The 20160-nt window shown below is 45.6% G+C and overlaps 1 protein-coding gene across 1 annotated transcript in view; it reads left to right on the forward strand.

Annotated features, from left to right (window-relative positions):
* The window catches only part of CSMD2 (CUB and Sushi multiple domains 2), a 432839-nt gene that overhangs the window by 96060 nt on the left and 316619 nt on the right, over window positions 1-20160 (forward strand). The window contains exon 4 of the mRNA XM_011972538.1: window positions 12230-12342. Within this exon, the coding sequence (XP_011827928.1) occupies window positions 12230-12342 (113 nt within the window). The remainder of the gene's footprint in view (window positions 1-12229; window positions 12343-20160) is intronic.

The raw sequence follows: 20160 nt of genomic DNA on the forward strand, positions 1-20160 counted from the left end.
TCTTATGTTCTTTCAGTTCATTCACTCACTCATGTACTCACACACCCGTCTCAATAAATAGCTGTTGAGCTGCTGGAGCAGTGTGGCTGCTGCTTTGATGGTCAGTGATGAACAGTGTTTGAGGGATGGTTGTGTCTCAGGAAGGAGGGTGGTAGTCCAGGGAATCATCTGAATTCACCTGGATCGCTACATAATAAGAAGATAGGGAGGCCAGGCCATAAGCAGTCAGTCCAAGACTCTTTGGCACTGACCTCTTGCCAGGAGCTGTTAATCAGATGTGAGCACAATATTTTAATAAATATGATGATCATACTTTGGGTACATCATCTCTGGAAGCCTGGAAGCATGAAAAGAGAGATTAATTTATCCAAGGCCACAGAGCAATAAGTGGCAGAGCCAGGCTTCGAACTCAAGCTTGTTTGACCCTTTGACTCATATGTTTAGCCTCTATGGGTAGTCTAGGATCTCCCTTGGTTGGGGCTAGGGTAAGGAAGCAACCGGGAAGGAACAAGGCCAAGAATTTCATGAGGAGGGAAGAAGAAAGGAGAAAAAGTTGTCTAAATCTCAACGTTTAAAAAGATTCAGGTGAGTCTTTTCTAATCTGGGTTGATCCTCATTCTGGATGGATCTAGTCAACTTATCTCTAGGTCACGGGATATTCCAAGTCCAGGAGGTCAACTGACCTGGATGACCTATAGAACCAGCATCTGAAGATAAGCACGGAGCCTGCATCTCCTCCCAAGGGCAGAGGCTTGCCAAAGCCAGGTGAGGTGTCAGCACCCAGACCAATGGACTAGTGGACAGGTGGGCAGGCAGTGGTCAGATGATTAGACACAGAATGGGATCAGCATGGTGGGGGGATGCCTGGCTACCTATGAAAGGATACGGAACAGACCTAGAACAAGATCAACTCTGGGTTGATACCTCACACAGTGATCTATGGACACTCCTCACAGGTCTTTAAAAACCTACTCCTTTATACCACAGAATAGGAGAGTGACCCTGATCATTCAGTCCACCTACTTCTCCTTCATCCACAGTAGACATCTTTTGTTTTGTCTGCCTAGTGCTCCTCCCTTCTTTTGAGCACATTCCTTCTTTTGGAGAATTGTCCCCAAACTAGTCATGGGGTTCTAGTGGGGGCCACCTCCTTGGCCCCAGGAATGGGCACATTCCCCAGCTAAACTAATCAGAGGCCTCTGATGGGCTTTTTCTAATTAGAATCATGGGGAGAGATCATCATCTTCTCTCTAGTGGTGAAGGTGAGAGAGTGAATCACAGAGCTACTAAGGGTGGTCATGGTCCCAGCCTCAAGCAGCCACCATTTGCAATAGAAAGAATGATGCCAGCGGGCAGACCACAACGTAGATGGGGCACAGAGAGAGAGGCTTTGTAGCATCGGAGTTCCTGGTTCTGGCCATCCCTGAGGCCAGCTACAACTCTACTCTTCCTATGGTTTAGCTACAATCCATAGCAGCCAATCATTTCTTCTGTAGGTGGATGTGATCTGGATTTCTCCTATCTGAAAGCCAAAGTATAAGGCATTAATCCAGATGGATGGCAGCAAGCAATACAAGAAGAGAGGAATTCTCCTCTCCCCCATTTTTGATGCTTTTTGGGCACATGCTATGTGCCAGGCACCTTTTATGTGCATCACCTCACTTAAACCTTTTAACAGCTCAATGAAGTGGGTGCTGTTATTATCCTTACTATATAGATGGGGAAACGAGGCCCAAAGCAGGTCAGTTACTTGCCCAAAGTGAGACAGTATGTTTAGAGCTGATAATACTTGAATCCAGGCAGTCTCCTTCTAGGGCCCATGTGCGAAGTCTCCACCCCAAATTGCTTTCTATTCAGTAAATCTTATTCCCTTTGCCTACGAGTCTACCTTGCTGTACAGAGATATGGCAGGGCCAAGAATTATAGATGTCGTGTCTTGAGGCCTTAGAGGGAACTTTGTGAGCATCACTCACAATCGCACTATGAGATATAAACTGGGGAAAGAGGGGCTCAGAGAAGTGAAGCCACCTCTCCAAGGTCACATGGCCAGCAGATGATGAAGGAAAGGCAGGATTAGAACTCAGCTCCATGGGACTCTAGGACCACTTGCTCGCTAGCCTTGGTGTGTGTGAAATGTTTAACCCACCCATTCTCCAGCTGTTGGGCAGCTTACTCATTCTTCTGGGCATCAGAGCTGCTGATCTCTGGCAGGGCCCACTAGCTGCCTCCTGACAGGGGAAGGAACATCCATGATGCTCAAACTCAGAGTGGCAGTTGAGTGGCAGGTACACACTGATGTGGGCAGCTCCTCAAGAAGCTGTTTACAGCAGTCCCTCTGGGTGAGAAATAGTACTAATTACAAGCAGTGGAGGCTTCTGCAAGGCAAGCGGTGCCACCCTCTATGGCAGGAAGCAGGTTCCTTCTCCAAGTCATGTCTGCCAGTGACAGGTGGAAAGCGGGCAAGGCTGTGGAGGCCAGGCTGGGGTTCCCCAGAAAAAGAGGGAAGGTGATGGCCAGGTGTACTGGCTGGTCTGGGTACAACAGAGTGCCCTGTCCTTCTACCCCTGCACTGCTCTATCACCAGAGTAGATGCAGGTGCCTCATTTCCCTGGAGAAAACTAAGCCAGGCTGCTCTGAGGTCTGCTCTGAAGGGAAGGGTTCAAGGCCCTGGTAAGATCCCACCCCCTCTTCTCAAACCCCAGCAAGGCAGGGGGAAAATAGCTCACGTTTATGAGGCACCTACTGTATGCTAGGCACAGACTTGGTCACATTACACACATGAACACTGCTGCTCAGAGGAATCCCATTGCACAGATGAGGAAACTGAGGCTCAGAGAAGTTATGTCACATGCCTATGTTCACACTAGGCAACAGTGGAACCCAGATTCAAATATAGCACTGTCTGGTTTCAAAGGCCTGGCCCTTAACCCTTAACCTTTTTAAACCTATTACCTCTGTGGGGAACAAGACAGGTGATGAGCCAGATAGGTGTCATCTTCACTTAGACAGATACTCGAGCCAGGAAGAAGAGGGTTGAGTAGAGTTGAGTGTGAATGTGCTATAGTCGCCACACTCTTGAGGGCTGCACCCTGTTTCTGGGCCAAGCCTGACGGGGATAGGCTTTAACATCCTAGAGCATGGAGGCTGCCAGTCCTCGGCGCTGCCATCCCGGATCTCAGATCTAATGTGTAATAGAGACTTGGGCTGGGGACAGGGGACAGCCAGCTAAAGGCTCAGCAGCTGGTCGGAGTGGAGACTGTTCTTAGATTCTGTCCGGTCAGACTGGCTCAGCACCTGGAGGATAAATGTACAAGGTTCAGAACATCATATAAGAGTAATAAGGGCAAGTTGGGGAGGCAGCAACAGACATGGAAGAAATGATGCTAGGACACCATTTCCCAAATCTCCCCTGGGAAAGCCATGCCTGTGGAATCTTTTCCTCATTGAAGTGAGTACGCAGCCCTTCTCTCCATCCAAACCTCAAATGGGGGCCATAGGGACCTACCTTCCTGATAGAAGTTCCATCAGCTGATTGGCCTAGCTTGGGACACATGACCACCAAGATCCAATCACCTGTAGCCTATGAGTCATATGATGTACATGGCTGCCCCTTTCAGGAGCTGTGGGTTGAGGGAAGGAGACTGGTCTTCAAAGGCTTCTAGTCCTCAGAAGAAAGTAGAACTGCCTGATTTAGACCTGGAGACAGTACAGGATAGAGTGGGCAACTCAGAAAAGCTGCTGGGGATCAAGCCTCCTCACCCAGAGCTTGGCATCGGCACCAATTCTGATCTTCAGACCCAACCCTGTTCTGTCACTTCGGCACAATGGGAAGATCCTCTCTATGGAGGCAGGAAACACCTTACCCATCAGCTCTGCCGGCTGAGCAGCTGAACTAGCAATGGAAGGAAACTGACACACCAAGCCACCCCCTAGACCTTCACAATATGCCACCACCCAATGCACAAGGCCCAGCACGTTGGTGAGGAAGCCCTCATCCCGACAACAAACACAGCCAGGCTCCCTGTCCCTCAGCACTCCCAGCCCCAGATATATGTCCTCCAGAGAGCTGTGCATCTGGAGAAAAAACATTTACCTGATGTGGTTTGTGTGGGTTCCCTAGAGCTAACAATTAGCTGAGCAGGAAAGAGCTCTGATCATTTGTTGAGTTTATTGAGTTGCTTTTGGGGAAAGGGGAACATTTGCCCACATTGATTAGCAGACCCCACTGTTGGCTGCTTTGGGGATAGGTCAGCATGACAAGAATCCCCAGGAAGGTACCAGCAGCTGCTAAGTGAAGCAGGTAGTGGGGCACAGCCAGGGCTGAGGAACTAGGAGTGGGGAAGCATGTCTTGACAGGAGTGGGCAGTGCCATGGGAAACCCGGGAAACCCGGGTGAAGCCCACATGGCACTGGAGGCCCTCCCTCCTATTCCCTGGCTCACCTGCTCACTGCGTCTTTCTCTGCTTTTCCCCACATGTAACCTCTGCTTTCACCAGCAGGATCTCATTCATTCATTCATTTGGCCAATCATGCCTTCTTCCACTGAGTGATATGTACTGAGCCCTTTCTTTGTGTCAGGCACTCTCCAAGGTACCAAGGAAAGGACTGTGAACAAGAAGGAAACAGCTCCTGTCTTCAGGGAGCTCATAGTTCAGCAATGCATGGTGAGACAAGCACTGTGGTAGAGAAAGTGCCGGGTGCCCAGAGGGAACAAAGGAGAAGTAAACCAGACTCAGCAACAATGACAGGTTTCCTGAGCCAGGGGCTGATACAACTGCAGGATGAGTAGGAAGTAACTAGGAAAAGAGTGGGGATGGATCAAGATTGGGAGAGAGAATTTGGCAAGAAGGTAAATTCTTAATTGTTGGGAACATTCAAAATAGATCAAAACTGACCATTTTTCAAGAATGCTGTGGTTGAGATTCCTATATTGCTGGGCATTAGACCTAGAAGACCTCTGAAGTCCTTCTCAAATCTCAGATTTTAAGATTAGCTGGTTCCCACTCTCCTGATAGCAGAGGGGATGTAATTTGATATCCCACCACTGAAAGCAAGCCACTGCTGTTTGTTCATTTATTCATTCATCCACAAAGCATGTCTAATGAAAGTGTTCTTAACCCACTCCCCTCCCTCAAAGAAGCCACTTGGACTACCCAGCACTCCCATGGCCTCAGTAGATCTTCCTGACGGGTGCCCATGGCACCCCCAGCACCTGCTGCCTACAGGCCATCTCCCACCCCCACCCTCAATGCCTGTGCACTTCTGCTCCCATCAGCTGAGTCTTGCACTTTCCGAGATTCAGTTGGGTTTGTTGCCAAGTCTCTCAGTGCCAGTCATACTTGTTATTGTAATTATGTGATTTAAATTAAACATCACATAAACTGATGAAATATGAGTGTGAAAGAAAATACAGTTGCATCTATGGAAACTAAACTGAATACTTTGGAATGATTCCACAAAGGGGAGAGTCTCTTAAAAGAATTGCTTACTAGATATTAGGTGTGAGTGAATGAGACAACTGTACCCCACTGGGTACATTACATGAGGGGAGGGGGATGGGACAAAGCATCCTTTGCACCTTGATGAGAATGGGTGTCAATGCCTGGCACATAGCAGTTGCTAAAGAAATATTTGTTGGCTGGACAATCTGTAGCAACATTGGAAATGGTGAATGATGCGTTATGGTTGTAGTTTATATAAGATAGACAACGTGGAGAACAAACTCATGATCAAAGGAAGGGCCTTAGTCCTGCATTTAACTCATTGGCAAATAAATGTATGTTTAAGTGTTGTACATTATAATTAAATGTTGAAGCTACATCTGTGTCCTTTTTTTATGATTTCCTACTTAGAAATGAAATTTTTATTTACCAACCAACTACATCATCTGTGAGGCTTCTATGGTAGGAATTAGCAAACTTTTTTTTTCTGTAAGAAGCCAGAAAATAAATATTTTGGGCTTTGCAAGCCGTCATCTTGCACAACTCCTTAACCCTGTCATTGCAATATGGAAGCAGCCACAGACAATATGTAAAAGAACGAATGGGCATGGTTGTGATCTGGTAAAACTATATTTACAAATACAGGCAGCAAGCTATAGTTTGCCAACCCCTGTTCTATGAAATGTATTTGTTCTGTGTGCCAGGCACTGTGCTGTGCACTGGAGATACTGAGACAAAAAGAAGATTTTATTCCAGCTCCCATGAAGTTTGCCTGCTAGTTGGAGAGATGGTCAACTTAAAAGATGAGTACAATTTGGTATGCCCAGGACCGTGGCAGGGTCAGGTCTATTGGGGGCAGCGAGAAGGAGAGATGGAGGAAAGGAAATATTTAGTTAGGTTTATAGGATCAGTGATATTTTCCCAAGTAGCCAGGTGGGGCAACAGGAAAAGAGCATTCCAAATAGAGGGAATAGCACGTGCAAAGGCATGAAGACATGAAAGTATTAGTCACATGCCAGGTGTACAAGCCATTCTGTGTAGCTGGATCTCAAAGTGTGTGTCATTGAAGAGGAAAGACATTAAAAAACTTGGACTTTATTCTGGAGCCAGTGGGTTCAACCATTGCTGCTGGCTTTCCAGCAATGCAGGCATTTGATCAAATCTCCCCACAAAGTATGGAAGATGGAACAGAGGCAGAGGGCAAATCAGAAGCCCATCTCTGTAGTCCAGGTGAGAAACGATGAGGACATGAAATGGAGAAGACTTAGCCACAACTGGCGATAGGGGTGAAGGAGACGGGGGAGTTGAGGATGCTGCCTGGGCTAGGTGACCAGGAGGATGGTGTGGATTACGGGGAGCAGTCGCACTAAGGAGCAGGAATGACTGGGGGAAAGCTTTGATTTGTTCAGAGCATAGTAACCAATCCCAAACACTTACTAGGCAGCCGGGAATTGAATCTTTAAAGGCTGGCTCAGATCTTTCAGAGCTGTCCATACAACCACGGTGGGCAGGCACTGCTGGGAAAGAAAGTCTTGGGAGGCAGAGGGGGATCTTTTCAAAGATAAGGCCCAGCGGCTCATATTCAAAATAAACTTCCATCATTCTTAGCAAACTATCACAAGAACAGAAAACTAAACACCGCATGTTCTCGCTCATAGGTGGGAACTGAACAATGAGATCACTTGGACTCGGGAAGGGGAACATCACACACCGGGGCCAATCATGGGGAGCGGGGAGTGGGGAGGGATTGCATTGGGAGTTATACCTGATGTAAATGATGAGTTGATGGGTGCTGACGAGTTGATGGGTGCAGCACACTAACATGGCACAAGTATACATATGTAACAAACCTGCATGTTATGCACATGTACCCTAGAACTTAAAGTATAATAATAATAATAAATAAATTTAAAAAAAAAAAACTTCAATTTGTCCCAGGCATTCACTCAGTTCCTGGAAAATATGTAACATCATGGGATTGTCTTGGGGAAAGAATTTATCTTGACGTAGCAAGTCCTAGGAATTTAGCTAAAGGAAAACTGATTTTGAAAAGCATTTTGATGAGAATGGGTGTCAAGGCTGAGTCATTAAAGGTTTGCTTAAGGAACGAGAGGTGGCTTAGGTTTGGCAGAGGAGGGATCAGCCTCAAACAAGGGTCTTGGGACTATTTGCCCACCACTGACCAAGACATTTTCAAAAGGGTTTCTCTGATTGTATCCTGGTGTCCTCTCCATTTATTAGGGAGGACAGCAGGTGACAGGTGGGGAGGGAAGAGGGCTTGGGAGTAGGGATGAGGTGGTGAGGACCTCCTATATTTCACATTCTCCTAGGCCAGCCTTGGGGACAGGGAAGGATGGTTTATGCTTAGTACTGGGATGCAGAAGTGCTTCAACTCTGAATCAGACCAGGGCCATGCACATAGCTTACTTAACAGTTAATGCCCACAGAAGATGCTCTGGGAGGACAGAAGCCAGATGCTATTGATGGAGGAATGGAGACTGAACAGAAAAGAAGACATTGCAGCTGAATCATAGACGTTACAGGCTTTTCAGGGACTCTCTATATCTAGGGAACCACAGTGGGAGTGGCCCTCACTTGCAAGCACAGTGCCTTGTACACGAGATGTGCTTGGTGATTGCATGAATGAATGTTCTCCTGAAGATGTCGGTTTTCAGGGATGCTAAGATTTAAACCATTATCTCCTAACACTCCTCCCCCTCGACTTACAATTAGGCAGCAATTCCTTGCACAGTCACTGTTGTCATCTTGGTGGGGATCTCTCAGCTCCCCAACATCCTGACTGCACATGAGAAGCTTCTTAAGAAGAAATGCTTCCCACAAAATCGGCTCTGAGCTCTCCTTCATGAAGAGAAGGGCTCCGAGCTTTCTGCAGAGGAGCTCAAAGCCACTTTTCTATAATCAACTACACGCATTAAAGGGAGTGATTTTTTTTAAATTCTCCCCAAGCCAGATTCCATTAATGAAGCCCCATTTAACAGAAGTCAATTTACCAAAAAGAAAAAAAAAATTGAATGTAATTGCTTAAATACATTTTATGTTGTACTGCAATAGCAATTTTCTGGGCGAACTTGGAATTCCCCAAGCCCCCCGTAGTGAAGTTAATGTGGACAGAAAGGTTTGAAGGGGCGAATCTCTCTTTGTGTTTCTCTCCTTTAATTATGATTCTAAAAGGGAGCAAAATTAAAGAGGATCCTGGGGGAAGTCAGGAGGGGGAGAACAGGAACAGAATGGAATTCAGCCTAAACTGTTCCACTGCCTTCCTTCATGCTTGCATGTACATGTCAGTGTAATGTAGTGGCTGAGTGCATAGGCTCTGGATGGGAGGGCCGGATTTAAATCCCACCTCTGCCACTTAATAGCTGTGTGACCATGAACAAGTTTCTTTCCCTCTCTGTGCAGCCAGGTGGTGCAGTGAGAAAAGGCATAAAGAGCATCACGGGCAAAGGCAGAGAAGCACACAAGAACAATGTGTATTCCTGAATACATGAACTCTTCTGTTTGGAGAACAGTGTGTGTGTGTGTGCGCGTGCGCGCGCACGTGCACGCACACTCAGGGTGAAAGGCAGGCAGGCGTCAGACCAGGAAGGCTTCCCTGAGAAGGTGACATTTGTTCAAAGCCTTGGAGGAAGCAAGGGGCTGAGCCAGGTGGAGTTCTGGGAGAAGTGCCAGTGTAGCAGGCAGAGGGCATGTCAACTGCAAAGACTCTGAGGCAGGAGCAGGCCTGGCCAGTTTTGAACAGCGAGGAGACATCTGTGGCTGGAGCATAAAGGATAAAGAGGAGGAGGCAGAAAAAGTAAAGGCACAGTGGCTTTTTCAAGGCCTTGTAGGCTATAGTAAGGTCTTTTGCCCTGAGGATTAGAGCCATTGAATATTAGTTTTGTTTTGATTTGTTTTTCACTAACTCCATTGTAATATAGTTTACATAAAATAAAATTACCATTTAATTTATTTACCTATTTATATTTTGGAGATGCTGTCCAAAATATAATAAATAGGTAAAGAAAACGGGGTCTCATTGTCTTGCCCAGGCTGGCCTCTAACTGCTAGCCTCAAGCAGTCCTCCCAACCTGGCTTCTCAAAACCCTGGGAATACAGGCATGAGCCACTGTGACTGGCTGTAAATTACCTATTTTAAATGTACAGTTCCTTGGAGCTTTGACCAATGTGTACGTCTCATCTAATCAACATCTCATTCAATATGTAAGACATTACCATCACCCCCAAATGTTCCCTTGTACTCTTTCCCAGCCAGACAATCCCCAGCCTTTATCTCTCACCCCCACCTCTGACAACCACTAATCTGTTTTCTCTCACTAAACTCTTTTGCAGAGTTTCATATGAATGAGTCACTCAGTATATACTCTCAGTATATCCTCTCTGATGGCCCAACATAATGCTTTTAAGAGTCATCCAGGTTGCAGGTATTGGGAGTTGGTTCATTTCATTGGAGAGTTTCTAGCAAGGCACGACACCATCTCAATGGCAGAGTCTGATGTGATGATTCTGCCATGTAAGCCCCCAGTTCTTTGATAGATGCCAAGAAAACTCTCAACCGCCCAACATTTATGTCCAGGGAGGCAGGAGCAGAACAGAGTAAAGATGCATGGGCAACACAGGGCCCTAAGAGTTTAAGCCTTGGAAATTAACGATTAACAGGATTTCTAGGAGTGGGTAAAGGTGTGGGAGAAATGGGAGGTGGGAGATGCCTCTTAGGGCTTCTCCTGATCTCACAGGCCAGGGAAGTCTCACTGACTTCCTGCGACAGTCTTGATCATTAATCTCATCCTGCTCTTGAGACCTCAGCACCCTCCCCTCATTCCATTTTGCAATAAAGAGCTTTTGGTCCTGAATTATTCAGGTAAATTCTCCCTACTTCTACTTCCCTTATATAAATAGCCTCCAAGCTTTGTCACTGAGATAGAATTGAATTTGGCCTGGAGAAAAAAAAAAAAAAAACCCACAATACGTTTGTGGCTCCTTAGAAAACTTAAATGACTCAGTCTGTAATAAACTATTTTAAATGGGATCTGGTGAAATACAGTAATTGGTTTTTATAATAGTTTTTAGCATAGCAGTATGGGTTATATTCCTGAAGTTTGGTGTGTGTCAGCATTTTCATTATGGTAAGAATTCAGTTTTGCAGTACGTGAAGCTCCTTGGTTAGTTCTTTTGTTTAATGCATATTTATGAAGACCCACTATGCTGGATGTCTTCCATTTGCACCTCCAGATCCTCTCCCTTGCCTTCTCCTTGCTCCATGCCTGAGAAGACTTACCCAAGGGGCTGCATCAGTATGCTCTCTTGCTCTCTGGCTTCCAGTTGGGCTAGATCAACAGGAGAATCAGTAGGAGATTGGAGGAGGGGAAGGAAGACAGTGAGTTCTGGGTATTCATTCTTTGTCTCCTCTTGATGGGCTTTTCACGAATTGGCTATAGCCCCAGATTGTGAAAGCAGATCTGGGTCCTATATGGTGTCTTCTTACATGCAGCTCCCTGTTTGGAGATAACTATTTTCTCTCTGCTCCAGGATTGGGAGTGGTAACAAGTCCCCCATTTGCCAGCCCCAGGATACTGCCCCTCCCTGGTTGTTCCCCCATAGTCAGCCCTCACCTTTATAGTTCCAAGAGTTTGATGAATGACTGTTTCACACAGGGTATAAGGACCTATGTGAAAGAGTGTAGAGAAAGGGTATAAGGACCTATGCAAAAAAGTCATTCATCAAGCTCCTGGGACTCTTCTTGTATGACTGTGACACGTGTTTTCTGCTGGAACTCTGACATGCCTACTTTGTGTCCAGTATTGTGTTAGATGCTGGAAATCAAGATGAAGAATGGAACAGCAGCTGCCATCACTGACAGCTTGTTATGGCCAGGGACTGTGCTTAGAGCTTTTTTTTGTGTATTTTCTCATTTAATCCTTGCAGTCTTTTAAGGGAGGGGTCATTATGATCCCCATGTTGTGGATAAGGTCACTGAGTCTCAGAGGGTTTCTGTAGTTTTCCTGAGATCACACAGCTGATCCCTCCAGAGCTCGTTTCTTCACCACTAGGCCACATTGCCCGCTCTGAGGAGTTATCTTGAGGAAACCACACACTTCTATAACTGAATTATAATTTGAATTAAATGTGGTGGCATCACAGAGGAAGACAAAGGAAAATTATAATTATTAAACTAATATGTGCCAGGGACTGACCTCGATTCTTTGTGCGTACGATTTCTTATTTATTCCCACAAACTCTTAGGGCTGGTATTACTCCCATTCTCAGAGCATTCTCTGAGGTCCAAGGTCACACTGGTGAAACCCGGATAAGAACCCAAATCTGTGCTTCAAAGTCAGGGAGAGTAGGGAACGCTTTACTGCAGATGTGATACTCAAGGGACTTCCCAAAGTCATCTTGGGGGACGTGGATGGGCAGGAGAAAGGGTCACAGGTGAATATATTCCAAGCAGAAAAGGCAAAGAACTAGAAAAAGGAAAAAGGATGGAATGCTTAGGGAGTTTAAGCAGGAGGTGCTGTAGTCTGAGGGATCAGTTGCCTCCTCCCAGCAGCTGAGAGAAAGCCAGCAGTGTGATGAGCCCCCGGAGGAGCCATCTCACGCTGCTCAGGCCTAGGGTACCGGAGGGGCCTGGGGTAACACCACCTTCCCTTCCTGCTTCAGAGCTGGGCTGAGGCCCTGGCCCTCAAGGGAAGTGGGGAAACTCCTGAATGCTCATATAACTCTACTGCCCAGCTCTGGTCCCTGAGCCCATCTGCTTCCTGTTCCCACAGGTTCACCGGAGCCAGCCTCCCAGCCCCCGTTATCAGCAGCAAGAACTGGCTGCGACTGCACTTCACATCGGATGGCAACCACCGGCAGCGCGGATTCAGTGCCCAATACCAAGGTAGGCAGGTCCCAGGACCGTCCGACTTCCTCAGCGGGCAGCGGAGATGACACCTAGAGGGCTCATCGCCTCCCCATACTGGGGTGTGGCTTCAGGCTTCCTTGGCTTCTTTGTACGTTTCTATTTGCAGACTAGAGGTCTGCACATTTGCATTTCTGCATCTGCCCTTGTCTTTTGCCCCAGACAGGGATGTTTCCCAAATTATGTAGCTGGAGCTGCCCCTCACAGGCCAGGCTAATCATAATAGTGAATACCAGGTGCCTGCTAAGAGCCAGGCACAGTGCTAGGCACTTGACGAGCACCATCTCCTTTTATCTTCATCATTACCCTGCAAAGGAAACACGGTCATCACCTCACTTTATGGACAAGGAAGCTAAGGCTCAGAGTGGTTAAGCCAATTTCCCCAGGCCCTCCGAACTCCTGCCTTTTGAGTCCAGAGCCCACCCTCTTAATCACCAGCTTTTGCCGACCTCTGCAGCCTACATTTCTACTCTTTTTCATTTTATCTAGAACACGAATATATTCCAGAATCACTTGAGGGAGCATGCTAGCTTTGATGCTCAAATCTGTGACGAACTGTCTAGTGGCAACAGATCAGACCAGGAATGGCAGGTGGAGATCGCAGCTAAGCAGATTTCTCCTGCAGTAATGAAGAATTTCCTAACCCAAGAACCGCCTATTAAAAGGAATGGGTTAACCCAGAAGCAAGGAGCTCTCTGTAACTGGAGGAAATCCAAAAATCCAGCTGATAGATGGGAGCGGACCAGCACATTCCTTTTCGACATTGAGTGTATTCAAAGTACTCAGCATTTATAGAGATAAACACCAAGGGTTGGCCTCATAACGTGCTCATTAAGCCTTTAACTATTACCATTCTCAGATTGTTATTGGTTTTAACAGAGTAGACAGCAAGCTTATATTCTGCACCTATTAAGTATAAGGACCTATGTGAACCCTGGGCTCTGAAGCCAAATGCCTGCTGGCCCACCCTTGAGGTAGCATAGGGCAGAGTAGAGCTCCCTCCACAAGGCCCCTGGGGCCAGGCTTTCTGTCTGGAAACTGGGATGAAAGCAGCCCTGAAGGAAGAAGCGTTACCTTCAAAATCTGAACCTTTTAGGAATGGCCTAATTTACTTAGCCTTGGGTATACACATTTGAAATATCTAGAAAGTAAACAAGAAACTAACTTGGTTCAGTAGCGTAACAAAGCCTTACGCCGAGATCTTTCTTGGAGATGTTTTTCCACTGCTGAGGCTGGGTCTTTGTGAGTGGAACAGCTGTCTGTATCTTTCTGCTGTGTTGTTCAAAAAACAAAAGCGGAGATGAATGTTATAATTTTATCTGATTAAGTAAGTGCTGGGTGTTTCTAATATCTCAAGTTACTGAGGGCCCATTTGTCAGTTTTTAAGGTTAAGGTTTGATGCCAGCAATGGGCAGTAAGAACCCAAGCCAGGCAGTCTCCAGATCACACATCAATTCCACATCTGTGCACACCAGGCCCCGTGCTAGGCACTGTATGTGCATTGCCCCACTCAGTACTCCCCACAGTACAGTGATACTTTTGTTTTTATTTCTGTTTTTTTTTTTCCTTTCCTCCAGCTGAGGAAGCTGGAGTTCAGAGAGGTTGTGTAACTAGCTCAAGATCACACAGCCCGTGAGCCGTAAAGCTCTAATTCATTCACAGACCTCTGTGAGTATTTGCAGAATTACAGGGCCTCCTCTTATGGTGCTTTGGGTGTCTTCCCTTTCCTATTAACCAGTAGTTTTCAAACTTTGTTTTGTTCATCTCACCCCACTGTAAAAAAAAAAAAAAAAAAAAAAAAAATCACAACCCAGTATAAGCATACATCTGTAGAACTAAAAGGAAAATATGACCAAGTGGTATTTACTATGTACAATGTGCTCTGAAAATGTCATTTGTATTTTTAAATGCTAGTTGCAGCCTCTAAATTAATTTTACAAGTCTGCTGCAGGGAACAACTCGCGATCTAAAAAGCACTGTTTTAGTTGCAAATTTCTTGAAAGCAGGCCCTCTCCTCTATTCTCTCTCTCATCCTTAGCATATCCCAGAATGAAGTTTTGCATGTTAGTGTGTGCCAGTGTATAAAGAGGACTTGCTAGATTTTTAGGCACTTGGCATTTATTACTTTGTTCAACCCTAACGGCAACTGTGTGAAGGAGATACTACTACTCGTCCCATTTTACAGTTGAGGAAAGAGAGTCATAAGGTAACTAGCTGGCTGAGGTCTCATTAATAGTATGTAGCAGCCAGGATTTGAAGCCCAGCAGTGTTAATTAGGGTCTGGCATGCTCAATTATTGTGATTCTGTTAATAAATGATTCTTCCTTGAAACCTGCTTTTTCTAGTGTTTTCCTGACCGAGGCTGCATAGTGCAAGGATATACAGTGATCGTTTAGTAACTCCACTGGTGCCTGCCTGAAGCAATGTTTCTCAGCCTCAGCACTATTGACATTGTGAGCTGGATAATTCTTTGTTGTGAGGAAGTGTCCTGTGCATAGCAGGATGTTTAGCAGCATGCTTGGCCTCTGCCCATTAGATGCTAGACACAGTGCAGTAGGAGGGAGCCACAGGAACCAGCAGCCAATAGCAGCCCCTCCCACACACACACAGTCATGACAACCAAAAAAGTCTCCAGACATTGCCAAATGTCCCTATGTGTATAAGCACCTCCAGTTGACAACTACTACTCTAAAGGAATAAAAACTTCGGAGCCAGTAAAGACCAAGCTAAGCTTTATTATTGCAAATACATCCTAAAACAGTGGCAGAAATAGATTTCAGTCAGGAGTCGAGCAGGAGACAGAAGGAATACTGCACAGCTTTAACGGTAGAGGGTTTAGTGAAGGCACCATGTACAGAGGTGAGGGTGGAGCTAAAGGAGCCCACAAGAGATGGTGAGGCCCCTGAGGACTAAACAGCAGGTGACCTACACCACCACTAGGTGTGCAAAGGGACCAGGGAAGAAGATGGCGAGAGCTGGAACCATAGAAGAGAGTGCTGCCCCTTGACAGACCTGAAAAGCTATTCCCCACCCACAGTGCAGGAGGAGGAGACCACAGGGATCCATAGTAGCCAGTGCACAAGGAGGGGATTAGGGAATCAGTAGCTTGACCTGTCTTCTCTCTCCCTCCCATCCACTGTGCTTCCCATCTGCCAATCCAACAGGAAGCCAGGAGCAAGGGAACAGAGGCCCTGCTCTGTCCTGCTCCGTGCCCTGGGATCCTGGCTGGCATTACCACCAGGCTCCCTTGCTCTCCAGCAGTCCACAGAGGTCAGCTTTCTGGGGCACAGAGCAGGGCAGAGAGGTTTAAAGAATGGACCTGGAAGGGCAGGGGAAGAATCATTGGCATTGGATCAGTTTCACCCACAGTCAGCTTTGTGGCACTAGATTCCTAAGTGATTTATGGCACTTCAGAGCTAATGATTACCAACTTCTAATGGTATTGACAGATATTTTTTCCCAGATAAACAAAAAGAAGTAAACTTAAAGTAAAAGATAGCCTACAACATAGTACATTATTTTCTTGTCTCAGTCCAATCAGAATTTAGGATGTTTGTGGCCAAACACAATTTTACCTAATACCACAGGGTATTAGAAGGCCTGAGTTCTAGTCGGGCTCTGCTTCAGACTGGTTATCAGGAGGTAGGCAACTGTGTTCAATTTAACAAGCATTTTGGAGTGACATTACTATGTGACAGCAAAAAAGATGAATGCTACTAGGCCAATCTCTGCTCTTAAGGAGAACAGGTTAAAGAGAGGCACAGACATAAATCTATAACTTTTGTACAGCATGATAAGAGCTGTAACTGAGGCCTGATTAAGAGTTCCAGGGCTAGAGATAAAAGGGCAATTAGTTTTGCCAGAAGGATTTAAGGAAAGCCAAAAAAGAGGCAGTGACTTAAATGTGGGTCTCAGAAAGACGCCAGACAGACCATGGGAAGACGTGTTCCAGGTCAAGCAAAGGCAAGAAAGCATGAAACTACCACATCTAATGAACCACCACTATTTCCATGCATCTAAAGCAGCGGTCACAGACCAAATCCAGCCCTCCACCTGCCTTTGTGTAGCCCTCCATCAAAGAATGGGTTTTACATTTTTTAACAGTTAAAGAAAAGAAATTGAAAAAAATAATATTTCATGGCACGTGAAAATTGCATGAAATTCACATTTCGGTGTCCATAAAGGTTTATTGAAACACAGCAACGTTCATTCATTTACACCTGGTCTACGGCTGCTTTAGCACTACTAGGGCAGAGCTGAGCAGTTTATGACTGAGACAAGTGGCCCACAGGCCTAATATATTTACTACCAGGCCCTTTACAGAAAAAGTTTGCCAACCTAGAGGTAAGTCTGCCACCTAGAGAAAAGCAAGCAGGAGAGGTAGCAAGCACTGAGGCTGGGAAGTGTGGTAATGGTCAGTAGAGTGGTCAGTACTGTGAAAGCCTCAGTAGAGTTGGGCTTGATTCCATGAGTCATAGACAAGAAGTGATCAGAAGTTGTTAATGAGAGGGGAGACATGATTCCCTTTTCATTTTAGGAAGATCTTTGCCCTAGAATCCAAACTGAGAAAATGGTTAAGAATCTTGGGGAACTGGTAACAAGAGCCAGAGTTTAAACAGGAGTGAAGATGAAAAGGAAGGGACAGACCAAACATATTTCTGGTAAACCTCACTGGACTCATGACTAGTTAGATTTGGTGGGAGTGGGAGGGGATGGGGTTGAAGAAGATGAAGGAGTCAGGGATGAATCTAGCTTAAGTGGTTTAAAAAAATGATGTTAACAAAGATGGTCTGGGGCAGAGACAGATGGGGAATGAAGTTTGCTTGGGACACATTGATTCTGGGTAATGTTGGGATGTCAGGGATTGGGAGACTAGCGAGCAGTTGACTATTCTTTGGGTCTGTAGCTCAGGGAAGAAGGGTCTGGGCTAGAGATAATGATGTGAAAAGTTCAAACCAAAGTAGAGGCTGAGACCACCATTCCCCTCCCCACGTATAACGTGAGAAGATAGGGCAAAAAAAGTGGTTTTCAAAGTGGGTTCCTTGGAGACTAACGGGTCTTCCAGCATGGTTTGATAGGGGCTGAGTGGGTGGGACTTCAGGTTTCCACCCCTACTTCAACCTGAGCAGTTTCTCTTTGAAGTATTTTATGTAGTGGCTATTTACCTAAGAGTATGTTAAAATGATAAGTTCCTGTAGCTAAAGTGTTTGGCAACCACAGGACTTTAAATTTCCTTAAGAGTTTTTTTTTCAGTTCTGGTGGGCGGGCCTATTGAGGTTGTGTAATCAATCCGTCTGCTTCCCGGCCAGGAATGTTGCACATCTATGGAAATGATGGTGAGAAGAGCCTTTCTTAATGTACTCAATGGCTGCTAATCACGACTGGTGAGGGGCTTCCCTTGCTGGGAGGACAGCACCCTCATTATCTCCCTCCTTCTCTGTAGAGAGGGGCTCTTATTAACCCCACAGGGCTATTGGAAATGAAAGAAGATCCCGGTATAAAATACCTGGCACTTGGTAGATTCTGAGGAAATGGAACCCTCAGTCCTCATACTCATCAATCACTTTGACTCGCTTGTTAAATGGTGAAACCCTTGCACAGTGAGAAAGAGCTGGCTCCTCTGGCTCTTCCTTAGACACCTGCTCTTTGCCTTCCACTCCGACCTAATGATCATCATTTGGCCCCTCCCTTCAGTCAGATCCCAGCCTGCCTTTCCTATATACCTGTCACTGCCTCTCTTGCCAAGTCAACCCTGCTGACTGAGAGATGGAAGATATTCCACAGTGAAAACCATTGGCTTCTCTGCCTTCTGGAAGTCCTGCACTGAGTTTCAGTTATCTGCAGAATAAACTTATTCATTTGAAAATGTTTGCATTGACTGAGATGGTTGAGGCTTTTTATAATAGCAAGCTGAAGCTTCTGTTTTCCATTGAACATGTTGGGTTCTTGCTTGTGACTTATCTTCAATCTCAGGCCAAAATGAAAGGGCTTCAGGCATCCCGTGGTCCATGATCTGATTCTTTTGTCCTCTTCTTCTTGGCCTGCTGATCTGCCAAACTTTCCAGCCTAATGTCCAGGTTCTGCACCTCCAATGGTCTCTGCAAAAATTGGGGCTTGTTGCTACTTGGCTCAGGAGCCCAGGGTCCACAAAACTGAGCTTGTGAGTTCAGTCCAGAGGAAGCCTGTTACTGATGCATGAACACAAAATATGGCACCCATGAACTCACCAGGTTTCTAGTGTAACCCACTCCTTTTGACAGGAAATGAATTTAAAGCACATATTCTTATAACAGTCATTCATTCACTCAGTCATCAAACAGTTATTGGGAAACTTCTGTGTGCCTGGCTCAGTGTCATCACAGAATATAGATGCACAAGCTCATGGGGCAACAGCTAGAAGAACAGGACATGATTTTGCAGTGCAATGGGGTTTCAACAGAGGTCTGAAGGAAGTCTTGAGGAGGGCAGTGACTTCTACCTGAGAGATGTAGACACTCATAGGGAGGCAATAACATTTGAGTGAGGTCCTGGGGACCTACAAGTAAGAGGTAGCCAGGCAGAGAAGGGGAGGAAAGAATGTTCCAGGTAGAGAAAACAGTATTGCTTAGGCCGCATAGGCTATCAAAACCAAGAACCAATGGCTAGAGTGATTTCTTAAACATCTCTCCTTTCTCTCATCATTGTCTCCAGCTGAATTCACCGAAGTTAGTGAATAACCCCACATGGCTTATTAATAATGGCAAAGCACTATTCTGGGAACTAGAACATGCTACTCCCAACACCACTTCCTATTTACCATGCCAGATCCTTCTGTTCCTTAGGAATTCCAGTGCTCTCAGTTTTGGTGTGGTTAACCGAGAAACCACCAAAGCAGCATCCAACAAAGCACTTTTTACAACCTTAGTTGAGTTGATGGCCATTTTTTCTACCGTTTTCAGAAAATCTCTGAGCATAGTGCATAACCGGCTTCTGGGGAGCTTTGCATAATTTTCTCAGCTGTCGGTGGGTGATCCTTCAACACCTGAATTCTTAGCAACAGCTATTGCCAGAATTTTGAGTGTTCTTTTAATTATTTTTATACTAACTTACTCTTCATTAGCTGGAGCAGTGAATCTAAGGATGAAATGTACCAAGCCAAAGCACCCAAATGATACCTTTTTCAACAGTAACTCCTGTAGCATTCAGTGTATCTGACTCTATTTTTTTTTCATTGTCTTCGACATCATTTTTCCCATCAACCTTCAGCACAGCTACTGCATCCAAAATTTTGCCAGATGTTCTTCTAGTTTTCCTTTTTCATAGACACTAATAGTAACTAACTGCTGAATTATTTCTTGCATATTTTTCTCAGGTTGAGTCTTGTCACCTTTTCCTTTGAAGAACATGGCATCGTCTTTGGTTACAGTGACTGCTCCAACTTTTCCTAAGTCATGAAACTGAACATCTTCAAGCTTTAAGGTCAAGCTCTCTTTTCCAAACACCATACCATCATAGCAATAGCTTTGTTTGGTCTTTCTATGTCACCAAAGCCTGGAGCTTTGACTACCGTAGCCCAAATGCCAACTTTTATCCTATTTTAAATGATCGTACTGAGAGCATCTTCAGCAATTATGACCAAAGACTTTCAATGGACATTGGCAATTTTAAGGGTGGATATAATTGACTGCTTACCGGAAATCCCAAGCATCCTAGAATTCTCCTTTCTGGACTTTTGATATGTTATTCAAGTAGGGAGAGACGTAATCTTGGTCAGTCTCTGTTGTCTAATTCATTCAGTGTTTTTCTGTCCTTTACTGT

Source organism: Mandrillus leucophaeus, unplaced genomic scaffold (assembly GCF_000951045.1).
Source record: "Mandrillus leucophaeus isolate KB7577 unplaced genomic scaffold, Mleu.le_1.0 Scaffold1297, whole genome shotgun sequence".
In the NCBI taxonomy this organism is placed as follows: Eukaryota; Metazoa; Chordata; class Mammalia; order Primates; family Cercopithecidae; genus Mandrillus; species Mandrillus leucophaeus.